We start from the raw sequence: 21,466 nt of genomic DNA on the forward strand, positions 1-21,466 counted from the left end.
ATGCTTGTTATAGTGCGATTGTTATTGCCTATCTTGGTGCTGCAGCTCTCACATGGGTTCTATGTACCTGGAGTGGCACCAAGAGATTTTAGTGATGGCGAGTCTCTCGACATCAAGGTGATATTTCTTGAACATTTCCCTCCCAAACAACCCTTGAATCCGTTTTAGAGTTTTTTTCCTTTCCAACTTGATCAATTTTCTAAAATCTCAATACAAATATATTTTAAAATAAAACTATTGATTATTTATTAATTATATGATTTTTATTATGGAAATAATTTATTTAATTTGCTATGTATGTGGACAAGTACTAGAATCAATAGGTGAAACAACTTTGTTGTGTATGCTATGTTTTGGAATACTGTAGAAGGATAGTAATATGAAATATGTGCTAATAAAATACATTGTTAAAAGATTTAGAAGCTATGTTTTAAATTATTTTACAACTGTTGTATCCATAGTTGAAATTAAGACCAGACTAATCATTACTCATTATGAACATATTATTTTTTTTGTTAACAAATGTTTAATAGATTTTTTAATTTAAAAATTTTCAGGCTGTTAAACTAACCAGTGTCAAAGCTCAACTGCCTTATGATTATTATTCACTCCCATTTTGTAAACCTGATAAAATTGAATACAAGCCTGAAAATTTAGGTTGTTTTTTTTAATTAAAATGTTACTTAATGTTATTAATTTTAATTTGGTTATATCAGTTACAAAAATTATTATGTGTAATGGTTTATGAAAGCCAAAGGGTTTTATTTAGGTTATATCTTTTTTTAATGGCATTAATAACTTGAAACTTTCAAATATTGTACAAACTAGTGGCACTACAAATTGTAATTCATTTTTGCTTTTTAAACCTACAATTCATATAAAAATGGTTCTTTTTAATATTTTGTTACATGATCACAAATTTTGATTCATTCACTATCAGGTGAAGTTTTGAGAGGTGATAGAATTGTGAACACAGACTACAAGGTGCGTACAATGGAATGCTTCTTAATTTGACATCAATCATGATGTCTTTAAAATTCTTTCATTATTCCTGAGGTCTATTAAACAATTGAAGTTTAAACTAATGAGTTTTACGATTTTTATAAAAATATTTTTAAAAATATGTGATTCTAGAACTCATAGTTAATTTAATTTTATTAACTGATGATAGCAATTTCATTAAATGTTTAAATGTTTTGACATCATTATGTGATCTTGATGACACAGGTCCAAATGAACAGGCCAGTTGAATGTCAAGTCATGTGTGTTGCCAACCTGACATCTGATGAAACCAAGATGCTGAACAAGTTTATTAGACAGGCTTACACTGTTCACTTGTTAGCCAGCTTCAGCTTACCATTCCTTCATTGCTTTTCATTATATTATTTTATTAAATCTATATTTTACTTTATGTTTTTCATTTATGTAGCATAGTTTCTGTAGCAGCTTGCTATGATGAGCTGTTTTTATTGATTACATGCAAATTTTGTAGAAATATAAACATTCATAAATCTATTGCAACTTAATATTCCTTCATTAAATAATAAAACTGGGAACATATTGTTTAAATTTGAATTGAAAGGTGATGGATGAGTTGAATGCACAATTTTGAACATTTGAACATTCAGACTCACTGACAACTTGCCATGTTCAACACCCATCAAGTCAACAAAATCTGAGGAAGAGCAGTATGAACATGGCTACAGATTGGGAATTGTTAAAGATGACAAGGTTTATCATTCATTATCATCATTGTTATCATTCATTGTCATCATTGTTATCATTCATTGTCATCATTGTTATCATTCATTATCATCATTGTTATCATTCATTGTCATCATTGTTATCATTCATTATCATCATTGTTATCATTCATTATCATCATTGTTATCATTCATTGTCATCATTGTTATCATTCATTGTCATCATTGTTATCATTCATTATCATCATTGTTATCATTCATTACCATCATAGATGTCATTCATTATCATCATTTTTATCATTTGAGATATTGCAAAACTTGTTCATGTTTTGTAATTATTGAAACAAATAAAATTAATGAATTAAAATAATGGGCAGGTTTACTTGCACAACCACATCAAAATGATGTTGGATTATCATTTAGAGGATGGGTTGGTTGACAATTCATATGTTTCATTATTGTATTGCTTGTTAGGCACTTAATATATGCACTTATATTCTTAAAAAATAATAAAAAAAATTATTTTCAAATATAGTTGTTAAGTTTGTGTTCAATAGAATTATATATCATATTTGCAATGTAGGTCTGATGCTCAGATATACAGAGTTGTTGGTTTCAAAGTAGAGTCAATCAGGTTTGTACTTATTTAATTTTTTTATCTTAATTTTGTTTGTGGAAGTTCACAAATAGATTGGTATGTCAGTCTCAATATATTATTACATTTTCATTTTTAAAATTCTGCCTCCGTATTTTATAAGGCTGTCTAAGTCACTTGTAATGTTTATGCTAAATCATTCAAACTGATCTTATTCAGCATAACTTTATTGTCTAAGATATATTGATGTCTTTATTCTTGTTTTTTTTTCTATTTTAAATAATATTTGATTTTTCCCAGTCAAGCATGGAAAGATTTGAAAAGTGCTAGCTGCAAAGATTCCACTGCAAAAGCTGGTGACCTTTTGGAAATACCGGCCGAAGGTTTGCTAAAAGTTTCTCATTCCTCAGCTTAGATACATATAAATATTTATTTTTGTCTCTTTTTAACATGGAAAATTTTGACATTATTTCATATAGGCATGGATTTAATTGAATGTCATGTATATCTCTGAACTTAAATTCTTTATCAGTCACATGCATTATCTTTCGCCGTTTTTATTGACACAGGGGCAATGAAAATTCCATTTACTTACAAAGTTGAGTGGAAGAGCAGTCCAGTTAAATGGGCTTCCAGGTATATTTGTGTAGTTACTTTTTCAAAAGAGAACATTTTTATTTTTGTTTTGCATGTGTATATGCTTACCTTTAAGCAAGGACCATAGAGTTGTAGAAGTAGTTGAAATTATGGAGTTGAGGCAATCTTGACACATAGAAAGGCGAAGATGAAGAAAGTTACAAAATTATCCTGCTTTTATATCCATTTATTTAATCTTCTAACAGTGTATTAGTGTTTAAAATATTGAAACATAATATAGATGGGATACATACCTGGCAATGAATGATGTGGAGATTCATTGGTTCTCAATCATCAATTCCGTGGTCGTTGTACTTTTTCTGTCTGGTCTGTTGTATTTATATTTGTATTGAAACTATGATAATAGCAGAGCAGACATCTTGATGAAATGTAAACTAATGTATGCGATGCAATTTACATAAGTTATGCTATATTTTCAGGCATCTTGACGATGATTATTGTGAGAACGCTGAGGAGAGATATTGCAAAGTACAACAAGATTGATGAAGAGGTTTCTGCTTGTCATTCATTATTTACTATTGGTCACTTTCTTATGTTGTTCAAATTTGTTAGGAGAGGGTCGGTCATTTTATAATATTAATATTGTCGAAATGGTTATCAGCATTAGATAAAAATACAAATTAACATTGAAATTTTCTGCTGAACAATATATCATTTAGAACGTATAGGTGATTTTTTTATTTTGACATGAACTTGAAAATGTTGACTAGGATGAGGCACTGGAGGAATCAGGTTGGAAATTGGTACATGGAGACGTCTTCAGACCTCCACAAAGACCTCAACTACTGGCTGCTCTCATTGGATCTGGCATTCAAATATTTTGCGTTATATTTATTGTCATTGGTAATTCTCATCTTTTTGCTTTTTTCATTATCAACTGAGCTGACTCACTGTCATTCTCACTATTTAATGGTTTTATATTCATCACGTTCACGATCACCATTGTAGTCACCATCATTGATGTTAGATTCGTATATAGTTTTTGCTCGATTGGCAAGTGATGTGTCATTTAATTAGGCGCTTTGTTTAGCTATTTGAAGTTTAAATGGTCAGCTTGGTGCAGTTTAAAGTGTACATCAGTGATAATGGGGAAGCATTATCATTTTATTATTAATAGTTGGTGGTTTTATAGAGCAAGTTGATGAAATGTCATTTAACGAATAGAGTGCCGAAGTTGATTGATTTCAAATGATTGATTATTTTGCATGCAGTGTTTGCCATGTTGGGCATGTTGTCTCCTGCCTCGAGGGGGGCCCTCATGACTGCTGGCATCTTCCTCTTCATGTTCATGGGGTTCGCTTCTATGCTTTAGTCTTTTTTATCATTACTTTAACATATCTTCACTCTAACTAAATTTTCTATTTGATTCTCCATTTTTTTAATTTTTGTGGTAATTAATATATTTCACGTTGTTTTACATTTATCAGTCTGATAGCAGGTTATTATTCAGCTCGTTTGTACAAAACAATGAAGGGCATCAAATGGAAGAAGGCAGCTTTCCTGGTATGCGCTTACATTTTTTAGGGTGTGCATACGTCCATGTGCTTGTACATGTACTTAATATTTAATTTATACAAATGTTTGTATGTGTGTCTATCAATGATATTTTATCTACTTTGAAAAAGTAAAAATATGTGAAATATTGTTTGACAACCAAACAGACTGGAACGTTCTATCTCTCAATTGTCTTTGGCACATGTTTCTTTCTCAACTTTTTCCTCATTGGGAAACATTCATCTGGAGCTGTTAGTTCTACTCTCATCTTCTTTCCTTACTTTTTGTTTTATTTTTATCTTTGTTTTATTTCTTGTGTTTTGTCATGTAAACTAGTTTTACAGTTATAGCTGATACAGTTTATTAAAGTTTTTGGTTTTAATTTTTGTAAATAAGAATCGATATTTATGATTCAACATGAAAAGGAAGCAATAGATTATTATTTTTATAATTTCAGCTCCGCCTTACTAGCATTCGATTTTATTAATGTGACATTGTGATTTTATGCATCTGATTCATTATTGCTTTGTGGCAGCTAACACGAACGAACATCACACATTAGGTACCATTCACCACCATGGTTGCCCTGGTGTGCATGTGGACTGGTATCTCGGTACCCCTGGTTTTTGTTGGCTACTTCTTTGGATCTCGCAAACAAGTATGAATTTGATTTTCATTGTGTTTGAAATTCTATTTACATTCTTTTGGATGATGGTAGTATGCTAATATAAACGGAACTTGATATAAATTTCACAACAGTCCTACGAACATCCGGTACGTACGAATCAAATACCCAGACAAGTACCTGACCAACAGTGGTATCTGCATCCTGTTGTTGCGTTAGCCTTCTCTCACATGTTTCCATTTTTAATTTCATGTTTGCTGTTTGTTTACACGTAACTGAGTTGGGTAGAGAGTAAATTCTGAATTTTTCTTATTGGAAATGGCTGCTCTGCTTCTGCTCTAAACGTGAAATAGCAGTGCATAATTTTCATTGACCACTAGATTGTTTTGCCTGCACATTTCAGAAATTTCAGTTCTTTGAGTATCAAATATTGGACATTCATCAATTCTGTTCTTCATGACAACATATTTGTATGATAGTTTTCAATAAGGGCTTTTTGAAACAAAATAACCAATTCACTAATTTTTATTTACAGAACGTTGTTGGCTGGCATCCTTCCGTTTGGTGCAATGTTCATTGAGTTATTCTTCATGTTTTCTGTAGGTTATGTGTTCATGCATAAACCATTCCACAAAATCACACATGTTGTTCTTATTGTCATTGTTTGTCAAGTTTGAATAGATTTTTGTCAAGTCAAGTTTTGAGTTGTTTATTTGAGTATTTTTGTTTCTTCAATAATAATTAAACAATGAAATCATTTATAACATAGTTTTAAAAATTTTAAATGTGTTCGATCTCATCATTTTATGTTCTGACGTGACGATGTGAGCAGGAAGAACGTTAAAATGGCGCACCTGTTATGCACATCTGTCATTTAATCATCAGCAAGTTAACTGTCGAACGCATCTTAATATTGTACATTCAACAATAATGTGCAAACCTGATTGTGGTTTCAGTATACACGTTTAAGCCTCTACACTTTTGATTTTTCTTAATATATTCATATATTAATTACAGTGTCAAAATGCGTGGATTCATTATTGATCCATTTATTAACAACTATTTTTTTAACTCATTACCAAAACCACAGGCAATTTGGGAGAATCAGTTCTATTATTTGTTTGGCTTCCTCTTCCTCGTATTCATTATCCTCATCATCTCATGCTCTCAGATATCCATTGTCATGGTTTATTTCCAGCTCTGTGGAGAAGTAAGTGCAAATGGCATGTACTGGTGTTTTGTGTTTAGAGATGCCATCATGTAACAACTTGTGTAGTTCAATGTTTAAGTAATCATATTGTAACTTGGATAGGAATTTGGCTGTTGTGGTTTGGTTCAAGTTTTATTTGTGCTGAAATAATTTGACCTGTCAAAAACAACATTAACATAATAATGCAGTATAAATACAACATTGCAATATATACACTTCGCAAAAAGAAGACATCCTAAATACAAAAATTTAGTATAATCATCCGCATATTAGCATCAACTTGCAAATTCTCATAGAAATGCAAGGATATATAATAGTATAGCAATGCAACTGACTTAACAACGCAGGATTACCATTGGTGGTGGAGGTCTTTCATTGTTTCAGGTGGGTCAGCCGTCTACGTCTTCATATATTCCATCTTCTACTTTGTCACAAAAGTTAGATTCACATTGTTTTATATAACCAAATAATTTCTTTATACTTCAATATTTTATAATTTATTAATTTATTTTTTTATTAACCAGTTTAATTTTTTATTTAACGGCTTTGTTATAGATTACCGAATAATTTAATTTTATTTTTTTATTCAAATAAATAATGTTCGTTTTTTGCACAGCTGGAGATAACTGAGTTTATTCCAACCTTGCTCTACTTTGGTTACACAGCGTTGATGGTCCTTACATTCTGGCTGCTCACCGGTACCATTGGATTCTATGCTTCTTACTTCTTCATTCGAAAGATTTATGCAGCCATTAAAATTGATTGAGAAATTAATAAAAGTTGAATTGTTGATGTTAATAGAACATATGTTTCTTCATTTAATATTTGTTAATATTATTAGTGGTTTTATTTATTGTTTCGTTTATAATATTTATTATTCATGCTTGGTTTATAACTTAAAGTAGAGGTTGCATTGATTTTGTTTTTTGCCAACATTACTATATTACTTACTGCTGTCAAAGCATTCTCTGAACTGTCGATGACAGTTTTATTTATTTGATTTAATAATCTATAAGTGCGTAATGCAAAGTTTATTGTCTGTATTTCTGTCATTTATCATTACTAAAAATCATTTTATTAAGTTTTCATAGCAACTCGTTTCTAATTGTTTGAAATGGTGAAAACATGTAGTAAAACTTCAATGATTTTTCATCCAATAATTCCTTATGCTTATTTGCACTGTAGATAGGAAGCAATGTTTTGAGATATTTAACAAATTAGACATTAATATGTTGACTCACACAAATGTTTAACATTATTTTTTTATTTATTTTTAAATCTTAGGTCTTTAACTCAAGATTTTTATTATGAATGGAAGGCTGGTTTCATACTGTATAAATTTCATTTACTGCTTCCGTAATTCATCTGCGTAACAATTATTGTTTCTGATCCTGCAACAAAATTCAGTTCCAATATAAAATATATGATTTATAAGATGGCCAGTCTAAGAATTTGGCTTCTTATTTCGTGAAGTTCGTAACTCAATTTTCAGAGCCTTCGTGAAACGTGTAAGGTGATTGAAAGAAGCTATCGTCATGTCATAGGAAACCAATGAACGCAAGAACTTCAACGGTAAAATAAAGTTGAAAATTGTCAGTCTAGAAAGAAAATGTGATCATTAATGGAAAATGATTTCTTCAAGAATGGAGAAAGATCGCCAAATGGAATAACTATAATTTATTAATACACACTTTCGGGCTGACGATCGTTTAATTAGACGCTGCCCTGGAATAATTCCATCCAAGTCTCATCATTGATCTTTGTGTTGTTATGGCACTCTCATGAACCTAAGTTCAGATGATTCGTTGTTAAATTTTAACGATTTTGGGAATGCGACTGAAAAAATTTTTTTTATTGTATAGTTTTCATGTATATTGGTAACATGCTGTTACAACGTGTACATATATGACTATATGTACATTTCAAACGTAGGCGTTAGTGCTGATTTTATAAATTCACGCATATTTTGACGCTTCAAAAACAATTTGCTGTTGACTATATTATAATTATTTTTTTTTAATCCATAGTGGTTAATGGATTATGAAAATTATTTTTAAATACGTTTGACCAAATCTTTCTTTTATGACTCATACTCAGCAGTGCGGTTGCTGTCATTTTCTTTTTATTATTTATGTAGACAATGTTGATGGCAAAAACAGCTGTCTCTCCGTTGGATTGTCTGTTGTGCATTTCCAGAACTAAAAAGGTTGTAGATCGTACTATGCAGCATTGGTGAATATCTAAAAAAAAGCATTGATTCAAAGGACAGTCTCTGGCCAGGGGTGTCTATTGGCTTCCCTGTTTCTGGATTTTTTTCTTAGATTTTCTTTGAAATTGTTGTCGTAGCAAACGTTTGAAAATATTACTAATTTCAGTTCAAAACAATTTCAAAGGTCATCTATACTCTACTCATTTGGTTTTGTTAGTTCAACAACTGTTAACATTCGAATCAATTACATCAGATGAATGAAAATATTTGGTTCGTTTATACCAGATTTATTTAGAATTATTACTGTATCTTATTATTATCGTGTAACTGTTATGGTTTTTATATTCATTAATGTTAACGAAGAAAACGTGATAATTCGGGCGCTTTTTGAATTGAAATGATGATGAGTTGTAAATTTTTGTTTAAACTTTTTTATTTGTCACCTTGAATTATAGTTAGACAGTTTAACTAAACGAAAGTTTTTGTTACTGCCAGGCTTCGTTAACTTTTGAATGTGGGCTTCTTTACGTTGGGACCCGGTCATAGTTGTACACGCTTGAAAATTTTGTGGGCTTTGTATTCTAGAAGACGTACACGACTCTGGTAGGCCGTTTCCCGCTAACCAGTTTTTCGAGTTTTAATTAAACACGCACTTGTCAGCCGTCAAGAATGTAAATAAAGATTCAACCAATCAATTAGTTTTTAAAGCGTTATTTTCGCTATGTTCGACAGCGCTTCTCAATGAATTTTGCAAAATTTTTGATAGGTCTTGAGATCCGCTCTGAACTTTGCAAAATGGTGAAGTAGTTAGAAAAGGAGGTAAAGGGTTCCAGATAAAAGGGCTAGAAAAACGCAGATTTATCATAAGAGTGTTTAACATGAGTTAAAAAGTAGTGAGAAAAAGAAGACGATCGCAAACCGGGGCGTTTAGGTTTAATAAATAAATACTGATAGATACTTAGGAAATAATTTAGATTGAGATTTATACATTGATGTGTAAATTTTAAAAATTATTCAGTATTTTAAAGGCAGTCAGTGCAAGAGAACAAGATATGAAGATATATGAGAAAAGATAGAGGCAGCAGAGCTTTACTCAAAGGATAGAGTGTAAAATCAGGAAGACCGTAGTAGAGTGAGTTGCAATAATCAATCCTAGAAAAAACTAAAAAAGTAACAAGAAAAGAAGGATCATAAAAGATGCTTTAATTTCATGGATTAACCGACTCCTACTACACAAGTACGGCGAGATAGCGAATAATTGGTTCTACAACATAAGTACAGTGAGGTGGAGAATAAAATTAAAAAAAAATCACGTTGGAACGATTTTCAATTCTTTAAGAAAAACCTGTCGACAGACCACTCTGCTTCTGCCATCAAAAACTCTACAAAAAAACGTGACAATGAATAACAACAAAGAGCAAAATCACGTTATAACAAATTTCTATTATTCAAAAAACAACGTGTTGACAGAACGTTCTGCTTCTGTCATTAAAAATTCTTCAGAGAAACGTAGACACTAATAACAATTATAACGATAATCAATAAAGCTGATGACAAATCAAAAAATTTATTAATCTTGTCTTTAGCAATATAAACATACATACGAACGCTACTGTTCCGAGCATAAAAAATAATAAATGAAACACTTAACAATGACTGATATTGGTGGCTGATTTCAAAATCACTAAAACAGTAATATTTATAATTCAAGTTTTTAAATGTTTGTTCTTGTCAATGCGACCAAGCATTCAAAATAGAATCCTTTAAAATTATGTTTATGATCGTTTTACGGCAACAATTTGTTCGTTCACAGGTTTATTCTGACTGCATGTACACTTTTTTCTTCAAATCTAAATCTTGTCAACTCGCTCAACTTTAAGACTTCATAAAAAAGCGAGAGTATAAAGATAACTAGCTATACAAGAACAAATACTAAAAAAAATTAAGAAGCAAAACATTAATACATGAAAATAATTTTAATTGGAAATTTTGTGTTTTTTGAACGAGTGTTCCTTCAATAACCTTTCTTTCTTGAACACTTGGTCACACAAATTGCATGCATACAGAAATCCCATCTTCGTCCTTACCCTTGACAATTGCTTTGAAGTCAATTGTAGCTTGTGAGTTTTCGTGTAATGGGACGTCAAACTTCTAACTGTAATGAAAGTTCTTTTACAACCTTGAAAAGGACAAGAAGCACTCTGAACTTCTTCTTCCTCATCTTCATCCTCATCTTCGATAGAATCGATCATAGTATAAAATGTTGAAGGTTTCGTATTAGTTTGAGGTTTGAACTTGTTGCTGTTGAAATACTTCAGCACATCAGCATTCATTGAGCTATCAGTGTGGTTCATGGAATAATGTTCAGCAAGGGACACCTCATCATTCAAATATATAGAACAGCGCTGTTGGAGAAATATATTTAACAACTAATCAACTCATATCTCACAACTTAAAATAATGCATCAATATTATTAGTGACCATTAAAAAATATTACAAATAGCAAAGTAAACTAACTTTGCACTGAAAAAAAGCAATTTCAGTGTTATTGCTTATCGGTGGGCAGCCATAAAAGTCTATATCACTTTGTAAGGAAGGGTTAGATCTATCTTCCACATCAGCAAAAGATTTAATGTTAATGTCATCATTTGCATCCGTACAACAATTGTAACTGGCACCCAGATTTATATTGTTGTTTATGCTCTCCTCAACAACATCAACATCATATTTATTTCTACTGCATGAACCAAACCCTGTTCCATTAGTAACTTCTGTGGTGTTTGATGCATTGCTAATAGTTGTTGCTGATGAACTTGTAGTGTAACTTTTATTTGTTGAAGTAACAGCAGTAGATGTTGCAGGAAAATCAAACAAGCTGCTGAATTCAAGCTCATTGCTGATTGTACTACCACTAGCAGAATGGTTGGCACCATTGCTGCCAGGGATTTCATTAGAGTACGTATCTTCTGACTGAATGGATTGACCAGACATACTTTTTGTGACGACTGTTTCGTTGCAGCTTACATTCATTATACCATAAGCTTCCTCACTGAAACACATTTCATAATTGTTGTTGGCACCACATTCGCTGGCACCATTTCTAGAACTTTTGTCATTGCCTTTTGGTGATATTTTGGAATCTTTCTCTAGACCCTCCACTGCTTTCAATACTTGACTGAGTGCCAAAGTTTCCAAATCATCATCACCATTTTTTGTAGAAAAGTTTTTCAGGTCCAATTTGTTATCACTGCCAAATGTCATTTTAGACGAATGGTGGTTAGGTGCTTGTGAATCTATTACAAATGCACTATCCTTCCCATTATACTTTAACTTCAATGTTGGTACCTTTGAAGAGTTGGAACTACATTTCTTGTCAAGGTTATCAACGTTGCTCTTGTTACAACTTCTTTTCTTATCATTATAATCATCTTCCAAATCACATTTACTAGTGCCAATATCAGCGGTGGGTATGGACATCTCAGCTTCATTATTATTGTTATTATTATTGGTTACATTTGTACTATCCTGGTGATTACTACTTTTAATGCTATTAATGTTGTTGTAATTAATATCATCATTGGTATAAAAATTAATATTTTTCTTCATCTGGCAGGCATCCGAGTTGACAACTTGTTTTGGGGACGCCTCTGGATTGGCGTGTTTCATAGCTGAAGTCAAATTTTGATTACCTACTGCCACCTCTATTGCTTGCTGCTCACTATGTTGTCGTTGTTGATGTAATTGTTGTTGATGTTGTGGATTACCTGATGGATGCATTGAATAAAAGTTGTCGCTGCTTGTAATCGTATACTCTGTTTGAAATGAGCAACTTTTTCTAGTTGAATTGTTGGTATTGTTATTTATATCACGTTGTGAATAAAAATTGGTAAATAAATTGTTATACGTTTTTTCACTGGTTGTTCTCTGCAATTTATCAATATCATTAGAAGCCTTACAAGAAGTTTTAAGATTTGATTGTTGTTGCTGCTCTAGGCATTGTTGTAATTGATGTTGTAAGTGTTGTTGATGATGTTGTTGCTGCTGTGTCTGTTGACCTTGTAACGGTTTATACTGTTGTTGTAGCTGTTGTTGTTGTAACTGTTGTTGTAGCGATTTTTGTAGCTGTAATTGTGGATTTTGTGATTGTTGATGCTGTAACTGTTGCTGCTGCTGTGGTTGTTGTAGTTGCAACTGCTTAGAAACAATTCCCGTTGGTCCAGTAAAATCATTCATGCTGAAAGTTGAGGTTGTTTGTTGAGGTGAGAAAGCAGATCTTAAATTTAAAATTGTATCATGAAATTGATGTTGCTGATGGGCTGATTGATGGACTGGTTGATGTTGTAGAGTTTGTACATGTTGTTGAACTTGAGGATTTTGTTGTAATTGTTGAGGACATTGCTGAAAATATATTGAAGAGTATTGCAGATGAGTCTGCACAGTTGGTCGGATAGGATTTACTACAGGAGTAATCTTCAAACCTTTTTTATGTTCATTAAATTTAACTGAATTGGCATTTGAAGGTGATTTCTGCTGTAAAATTTGTTTTGATGTTGCTGGCACTTGACATTGTTCTATTGGTGCTTGTTGCAGCTGATTCTGTGACCAAGAATGTTGTTGTAATTGTTGATGTTGTTGTTGCGTTTGATGTAGACTGTTTGAATTTAATGTGCTCTCTTGGATTATAGACGAGATTTCACTAATTTTTGTGATAGCTGGTGAGTCCTGAAGCAATTGTTGAAGTAGATTTGGTAGCCGGTTTTGTTGCTGCAGCTGCAACTGCTGATGGTGATTAGTTGTAGCTAAGAAATTTTGTTGTTTGTGAGGTGTCAGTTGTTGCTGTTGTGTTTGTTGTTGATGATGCATTTGGGCTTCAACAGGATTGGAAGAAATATGTTGTTTATAAGGCGTTAACATGTTTTGCTGCTGGTTTTGCAAATTATTTTCAACAAAAATGTTCTGCTGTGGTTTATTAGACATGTTAGCATTTTGCTGAGGATGTGGCTGTTGATGCTGCTGTTTTTGAATTTGTTTGTTTTGAGTGAGGTCAATGTATTGTTTGTAAGGCGTAAGCATGTGTTGCTGTGTTTGTTGCTGGTGAACTTGTTGTTTGCACGGAGTTGTTTGTTGCTGTTGAAATTGTTCTTTGCATGGAGTAAGCGAGTTTATTTGCTGTTTGTAGGGTGTAAGTTGGAGTGCATGTTGCTGTGGTGTTTGTTGTTGTGGCGTTCGTTGTAGTTGCTGAAGCTTGGTTTGAGTTATTTTTTCCTTGCTAGGTGTATTTATTGCACATTGTTTCTGCTGAATTTGTTGTGTTTGCAATTGTTGGTGCAGCTGAGACTGCTGTTTGCTCGGTGTAAGTAAAGTTTGGTACAAAGTTGAGTAATTCTGCTGAGATGCTTGCTGTTTATGTTGTTGTGGAACCTCACTAGTTCCAGCTGTAGACTGCTTAAATACAGTAAGAACATTTTGATACAGCTGTTTATCAGACACATTTTGTTGTGGTAGCAGTTGTTGCTGTATCTGTTGTTGTGATTGCTGAAATGGTTGCATTGCAGTAGTCAGCTGAGTTGAATGAGACTGTTGATTGATGTTTGTTTGTGGTGGTTGCAAGTTTGTTAGTGATTTGTAAGGTGAAAAAACTAATGCCTGCTGGTTGAGTTCGGATGATGAAGTCTGGTAAGAAACACTCTGAGAGACATGAAACTAAAATTAAAAAAATATTCATTCAAAAATTTCATCATATCTTGTGAAATTAATGTCATTAATCTTAAAAATATTTGAAATAATATGAAATAAATATGAATTTGAAAAAGTTAAAAAATAATATTTTGAATTTTGATCAGCATATAAACAGCTGCTTGTGCAGAAAAATTTCATTTTCTGCATAAATTTCACAGAGAAAAACAAAATCTTCAATATTTTACACAATACAAAATTTACAAACATATAGCACATCCACACTGAAGATTTCCTGAAATGATTTTCTTTCAAGACACCATCCCAATAAATATAATATTAAAATTGGAAAGAAGCCCAGTTAAATTTAATAAAATGTACCAGCAAGACATCAACCATAGCAGGTTAATCTATCAACTATTTAAATGTTTATCTTTCTTTATTTGCTATTCTGCTAATTTAATTTCTCATTTTAATTTATTTCTTTTATATATTTATTCATTTATTTTTACCATTGCTAATATTATTTCTTCAGTTATATTATTATTAATTTAAAAACTTCGTTAAACCCAAAGGCCATTCCTGGCGTTGTACAAAATCAACTCTAAGCAGCAGCAATAACAATAGTATGTACGTTTACAAAGTGACAATATTGTAATATCAACGAACTTACTTGTTGATAATTTAAAGAATAATACTACTGTCAATATGGATAATAATCTAATAACCTGTTGTTGTGGTAAACAGTACAAAGGTAGAAAAGACCTGAGAATGCACTAACGCTCATGCAAAACATTCAAAAATTTTAAAAATTCGACAAATTCTCCAAACGGCCCTAATGAAGATTCCAACATGCTGATACTAGCAAACACCACCACCGCCACACAATTACCACAACTATCACCTTCACCTCCGGCGAGCGACTCCATCGACGTCGTCATCAACAAATGTCACCACGGCAGAGATGCCACGACCATCATCTCCGCCTCACCAACGGACATCTCCATCGTCGTCGTCGTCGTCAACAGAAACCGTCATGAAAGACACTCTACTGCCAGGGATAAAGTTACCAAAAACAACAATTCAATGGTCTGAGGCTGATGCATACTTTCATTCTCAAAGATCAGCTCTACCAAGCATCACTGACATTGATAACTTCACTACCAGTTTTCAGTCATTAATATACAACTACTTTGCATAAACCTAAGGCACAATTAAACAACAAACAAAATCAATATAAACATTCGACAAACCAATAAACAAATTAAAAAGAGAATTGAAACAACTAAAGCTGCTAGGCCATAACAACCACAACTTCGACCTCCAAATTAAAACGCTAAGGAAACAGATAAGATTAAGAATAGCATCAACAAAGCAAAATAAAATTGAAAAAACACTCGATATCACAAACCAATTAAAACATTAATTTTGGGCGACATGTGAAAAATTATTCAACCCGACGGCTAGTCAGTCTGCTGCCTCAATTTAGCGTCGAGGAATGTAAAAAAATTTTTAACAACATTTTAAAGGATCAATGCTACAACAAACATCGCCTACCGAATTGGATTAAAACATTACCAAACCCCTCAATAGCCTGTGATACCAATCCCCCACGTATAATGAAATCTTTTCAACTATCCGGAAATGCATGTATTGTATTGCGATTGAAACAATGCGTGAACAAACTGCTTCCTATTTTTATACAAGCTATCATCTTGGTACTTATTTTAGGATAATGAGCATTGATGACTATTCTTATTATTTTATCATTTTAATTTATACTTAGCTAATTTTATCATATTTATTTACCTATTTTATTTCGATTAATTTGATTTTACTCGTTTTTTTCTTTAAATAATAAAAGAGTTCACAATATTATAATTGGTCTGATAATTTTAGAACTAGCTTAATTAACAGTGCAGATAACTTCTACTTATGATAACTTCTACTAACACAATGCACTGTGACAGAAAAAAATGTTGACCTAATTTTTATATTACCTTTGACATCTTTGAACTCAATCATAAAATGACATCTTTAATTAGTGTATTATTTGAATATTATTATAATTTTGCATATTTTTATTGCTGGAAAAATAAGAGTTCATATTATTAATATTATTAATATTATTATTATTATTATTATTATCATTAGTGGTAGTGAAAGCAAAATCATATTTGACAATAAGAATGTAAGTGGGAAAGGCATAGATTGAAAAAAATTTCAATTAAAATTAAATTGATTATGCACTAACTCTAACCAGTGGTCCAGCTTTCAAATCACATGCAGAACTATAGGATGGGGCTGAGTAAATCTTGTTTGTTAAGGCTAGTTGATATTTGACAGCAGAATGAGTTGTTGTGGCTGTCGTTGAGGAAGATGATGAGGACAAAAATGATGCAGTGGATGAATACATTGTGGAATGTTTAGCTGATGAAACAGAATTAACAACTCTCTGTAAGTTGTCAATTAGGGATGACTGTGGTTTCGGTTGAAATAAAGTAGAATCAGTTGCTGCTGTTGTTGTTGCTGTGGTAGCTAGCGTGGATGTTGAAACGGAATATGTTGAGGGTGATGATGACATATTCAAAAATCTAACCACTCGTCTGGTTGTATCGAGATTTTGATTGGAGTAGCTATTTGATTGTTTTACAGTTAAAACTACAGATGTATTTAAAACTAATGAATTAGAAGTCACATAAAAATTATTAGTGGAGGAAATAGAAGTGAACGAGAAAGCTACCAACTGCTGTTTGTGATGGGGAGTTGAAGTGAGACCCGAGTATGAAGCACTACTAAATGATCCATTATTAATGGTCATCGGTGAAGTGAGTTGATTTTGTGGAACTACATTGCAATTTTCTGTAACATTGTTAACCTGCTGACTGTTTTCATCAGTTGTGGATAATTTATTCAATGCAACAGAAATAATATCTTTGAATATTTGGTCCCTGTCTTCAGTCATGTCTCCACCACCGTTATTATCATTGCAGTTGTTGTTGGTGGTGGTGCCAGAGTAGCATATTGAAAGCATTTGTCTAGCATTCTGTGTCTGTTCAAATGGAAAAAAAAAAATTTCACCAGCTGAAACAAAATATGACTAATTCTGATAAACAGATGCAATTTTTAAAAATGTACAAACTTGTGTAGGAGCTATCATATTGTTTGATGTTTTGTTATTAATTGGTTCAAGTGTTGGTAGGCCACGACCACCAGCAGCATGTCGAGGTCCTGAAGAGAAGAATCTTGCAGGCACAAGAGCATTACTAAAATTGTTGTTAGCGGTAGATGGATAAGTCAGGCAGTTGTTGAATCTTTGTTGTTGTCGCACTACTAAAATGACAAGCAATTTTATATGGGGTTTAATAGAGTTTTCTACTGAAATTTAAAATACATTTATTTCACTAATAAATAAAATATTGATATAACAAACCATTCGTTTTCAATCTTGGCTTTATATGTCCACCACGTTTGTTCCCAGCAACATTGAAATTTCTTTTGCTTGTATTTATATTTTTTTTATTTACATTTGACATTCTTGGTCTCTTTCCACCAATTTGAAAATTATTTTCATAATTTGCAGGTGCATTAAATATGCGAGATGATGTGTTAGAATGATCATTCACAAAAGGGTTTCCTTCATTTTTCATTTTATTCTCATCAATTTTAATGACTAAAACATCACTTTTATCGCTGGTTATTACAAAGAATCCTTCAAAACTGAGAGAGGAATTGAATGGAATAAAATTCACACACATCTTCACACAATCTTTCAGCATCAATGTCACTTGTTCCCTACAAAAATCCAGCTTCTTCATGTTTAGGTGAATCTTACAAATGAATATCATATGGTAAAACACATTTCAATCAAAAACAAATAAAAATAATAATTCAGCCAATATGAGCAACTTTAACATGGTTATAGTATGAATGGTGAATAAATTAGATACCAAAAACGAAATTGTTATACTGATTTATGGATATGCATATTTCAGATGACCCATGCAATGACCTAGTTTATAAATTTTATATCAGAATCCACTAATATAATCTAATCTAATCTAATCCTAATCAAATTACTAAACCAACTAACTCTTCTAACTAATCTAAATAAAGATCAGGCATTGGCATTCTCTTTCTAAAACAAAACTTAAAAGTAAAACAGAAAGTTGAGCTATTCTATTTCCTCCAGAATACTATAAAGTTATGATATAACTTTGAAGTATTATAAGTATATAGTAGTATTATTATGTATATAGTAGTAGTAGTATTATTATTATTTATAGTATTAATAACTGAAGGCCATTTTTTATAAGACCTTTATATTTTCTTTGCCTACTTTCTACTAATACTACTAAATGAATCGCTATGTATGTATGAAGTATTGTACTTAAATAAATAAAAATTAAGCGCTTCTCAACCTTTTGAGATCCAAGGACCAATTAAAAAATGTGTGTCTGAATACTGACCAATACTGAAAATTTTGCTACAAGCGCACTTGAAATTGATATATACATATAAATATTATTTCATATAATGGCGTAATCTCTGCACATAATTAGTATAACATAGTTCTTTGTGTAATTATTAGTATTAGACTTAGAGAACTATAATTACCAAACTTGACTATAGGTGTATTAAAATTGTTATTTAAAATTATTTATTATATATCTTAATAAATGTTTCAACTTTAAATTAAAAAGTATAATGTATTATAACGTATTTGTAATTTTTCATTATTGTTTGCATACACTGTATCTCACAACGTATCTGGCGTATCATCAATATTTATGTCAAATATGAAACAAACTGTAATTGCATCTTTTACAATGAACAAATGTCACTCGCTAACAATAATGAATAATGAATAATAATAAACAGGTGATTTTTTAATGTGCCAAGTACATTAGAAACAATGCTACATTTAATTTTAGTGTGAGCCTTGAGCTTGCACAGTTGAGCATAGCTTATTGTTATTCAAATGAGGCGTAATGTTCATCTTTTTCATTTAAAAAATGCACTTCCTACTTTGCTCACGGACCACCAGGCAAATGTCCGCGGACCACAAGTTGAGAACCGCTGTACTAAATAATAGCAAACTGTAAAAAAAATACAGAAGCAAAAAAACTGTTGTGCCAAGTGATGGAAACTTAAATTTACCTTGTAGATCTTTAAATTCGGATGAACTTAAAAAGATGAATAAGTCTTAATAAGCGATCATTGGTTTAGTTGAAGAAGTGAAAATTCAGTTAAATTATCTCCTAAACGGAGCAATTGTTTGCAATTTAAAAGTAAAAATTGATGCATTTAGTCCACGTCCATATACACTTTTTTGGTATCAGGGCCGAAGAAAAAGTGCTGTGTGCATTTTGTTAAATAAATAGTTGGCTACTCACCGCAATTATATTTTATTAAATTATGTTAAACAAAAGTTTTTCCAGTGGTGTAAAGATAACTGGAAAGCGTGCTAAAACGCCGTAAAAATTGAAACGAACGAACAATCATATTTTGTGTTTATAAATCTTATATATATATATATATATATATATATATATATATATATATATATATATCATATATATATCATATATAAATCATATATATATATATATACATTTATTTATTTATAATAAAATATATATATATGTATATAATAAAATTTATTAGACTTCAAACTATTTTATTAAATTAAAAAATGTTAAAAGTATTTTTGAAAAAATTAATTTGAGGTTAAATTTTTGAAAACCCTATAGATACATTTTTGGTCAATCAATCAATAAATCAATCAATAAATCATTTAGCTTAAAGCGATATTTCCGCAATGTTCAACAGCGCTCCTCAATGAATTTTTCAATCAGATGGGTCGAGGTCCGCTCTGAACTTCGTAAATGATAGAGAAGTAGTCAGAGAAGTGGGTAGAGAGTTCCAAAGAAATGGGCCTGAAAAAGCAAAAGCAGATTTAGCAAAAGAGTGTTTAACACGAGTTAAGAAGAAGCGAGAACAAGAAGACAATCGTAAACTGAGGCGTTTATGTTCAATTTTTATATCTGATAAGTTCTTAAGAAATAATTTAGATTGAGACTGTTACATAAATGTGCAAATTTTTAAAATTATTCTATATTTTATAGGTAGCCATTGCAAGAGAACAAGATATGGAGATATATGAGAAAAGAAAAGGGTAGGAGCAACTAGACGAGCAGCAGAATTAAAAGCTTTACTTAAAGGATAGAGTATAGAATCAGAAGGACCATAGTAGAGCGAGTTACAATAATCAATCCTAGATAAGACTAACGAAGTAACAAGAAGGAGAAGAGTAGAATCATCAAGAAAAAGCAAAAGTTTTTTATTCGACGTAGATGAAAGTAAGAGCTTCTTGCAACACTATTAATCTAAGAAGAATAAGACATACTAGAATCAAAGATAAAGCCTAGACTACGAAACTTGTGAGAAACATCACGAGTTTTAGAATCAGGTAAGATAAAAGAGGAATAGTAATAGAGTGTTTAGATTTATTAAAACAAATTAATGCAAATTTAGAAGGATTAAGTTTTGGTCGATTCATTTTAATATTTCGTAATAATTAAATTATGGAATTCAATGCCGCCACCTACATATTTCTTATTCTAAGATGTTCATGTACATCATATATATATATATATATATATATATATATATTTATATATATATGTATGTGTGTGTGTGTGTGTGTGTATAATTTATGAAAATCACAAACATGTTCGGCGTTAGTTAACCTCATGTTTAACTTTCCGATTTTTCTAACGATTGATCGTAAATCATTCTCAAGTTTCTTGAGTTCTTGAGAATGATTTACGATCAACCGTTAGAAAAATCGAAAAGTTAAACGCCGTACAGAACATGATGTGATTTTCATCAATAATTGCATTTCTGACTGTCTTAATCCGGTAGATATTTAGTATAATCTTAGTTTGAGTTAGTATTTTTCGGATTTAGACGTTTGATTGAAGTAGAATGCGAATGCTTTTTTCAAGGTATTCTTGGCTTTTTTTAGCTTCGAATTATGATACAGGGTGTCAGAGTCGGTTATTAACTTAACATAAACATAAACATAAACAGATAATGGGCGCGAAGAACATATGCCCATATCTAAATGCTTCTCAACCTTTTGAGATTCAAGGAACACTTAAAAAATGTGTGTCTCAGCCGCGGACCACTACTGAAAATTTTGCTACTAGCGCACTTGAAATTTATATACAGTGTTGTATAGATTACTTTTGGAAAGTAATCTGATTACAAATTACAAATTACTTTTAAAAT

At 31.5% G+C, this 21,466-nt stretch overlaps 2 protein-coding genes across 2 annotated transcripts; one reads left to right on the forward strand and one right to left on the reverse strand.

Annotated features, from left to right (window-relative positions):
• HELRODRAFT_66664 (hypothetical protein) lies at window positions 1–7,050 on the forward strand (the record flags this gene model as incomplete). Its single annotated transcript, XM_009024200.1, has 21 exons — window positions 1–117; window positions 558–660; window positions 941–984; window positions 1,228–1,337; window positions 1,629–1,731; window positions 2,081–2,152; window positions 2,300–2,337; window positions 2,599–2,681; window positions 2,868–2,934; window positions 3,176–3,261; window positions 3,375–3,445; window positions 3,666–3,798; window positions 4,167–4,248; window positions 4,383–4,458; window positions 4,617–4,700; window positions 5,012–5,107; window positions 5,209–5,288; window positions 5,610–5,673; window positions 6,165–6,284; window positions 6,632–6,721; window positions 6,901–7,050. The coding sequence occupies 21 exons, from the start codon at window positions 1–3 to the stop codon at window positions 7,048–7,050; spliced, it is 1,869 nt and encodes a 622-aa protein (XP_009022448.1).
• Window positions 7,051–10,469: 3,419 nt separating this feature from the next.
• Window positions 10,470–17,988, reverse strand: HELRODRAFT_162187 (hypothetical protein; the record flags this gene model as incomplete). Its single annotated transcript, XM_009024468.1, has 6 exons — window positions 10,470–10,898; window positions 11,012–14,071; window positions 16,425–16,534; window positions 17,057–17,222; window positions 17,313–17,503; window positions 17,604–17,988. The coding sequence occupies 6 exons, from the start codon at window positions 17,986–17,988 to the stop codon at window positions 10,470–10,472; spliced, it is 4,341 nt and encodes a 1,446-aa protein (XP_009022716.1).
• Window positions 17,989–21,466: the final 3,478 nt, after the last annotated feature.

The sequence above is a fragment of the Helobdella robusta genome (assembly GCF_000326865.2).
Source record: "Helobdella robusta unplaced genomic scaffold HELROscaffold_4, whole genome shotgun sequence".
Classification (NCBI taxonomy): Eukaryota; Metazoa; Annelida; class Clitellata; order Rhynchobdellida; family Glossiphoniidae; genus Helobdella; species Helobdella robusta.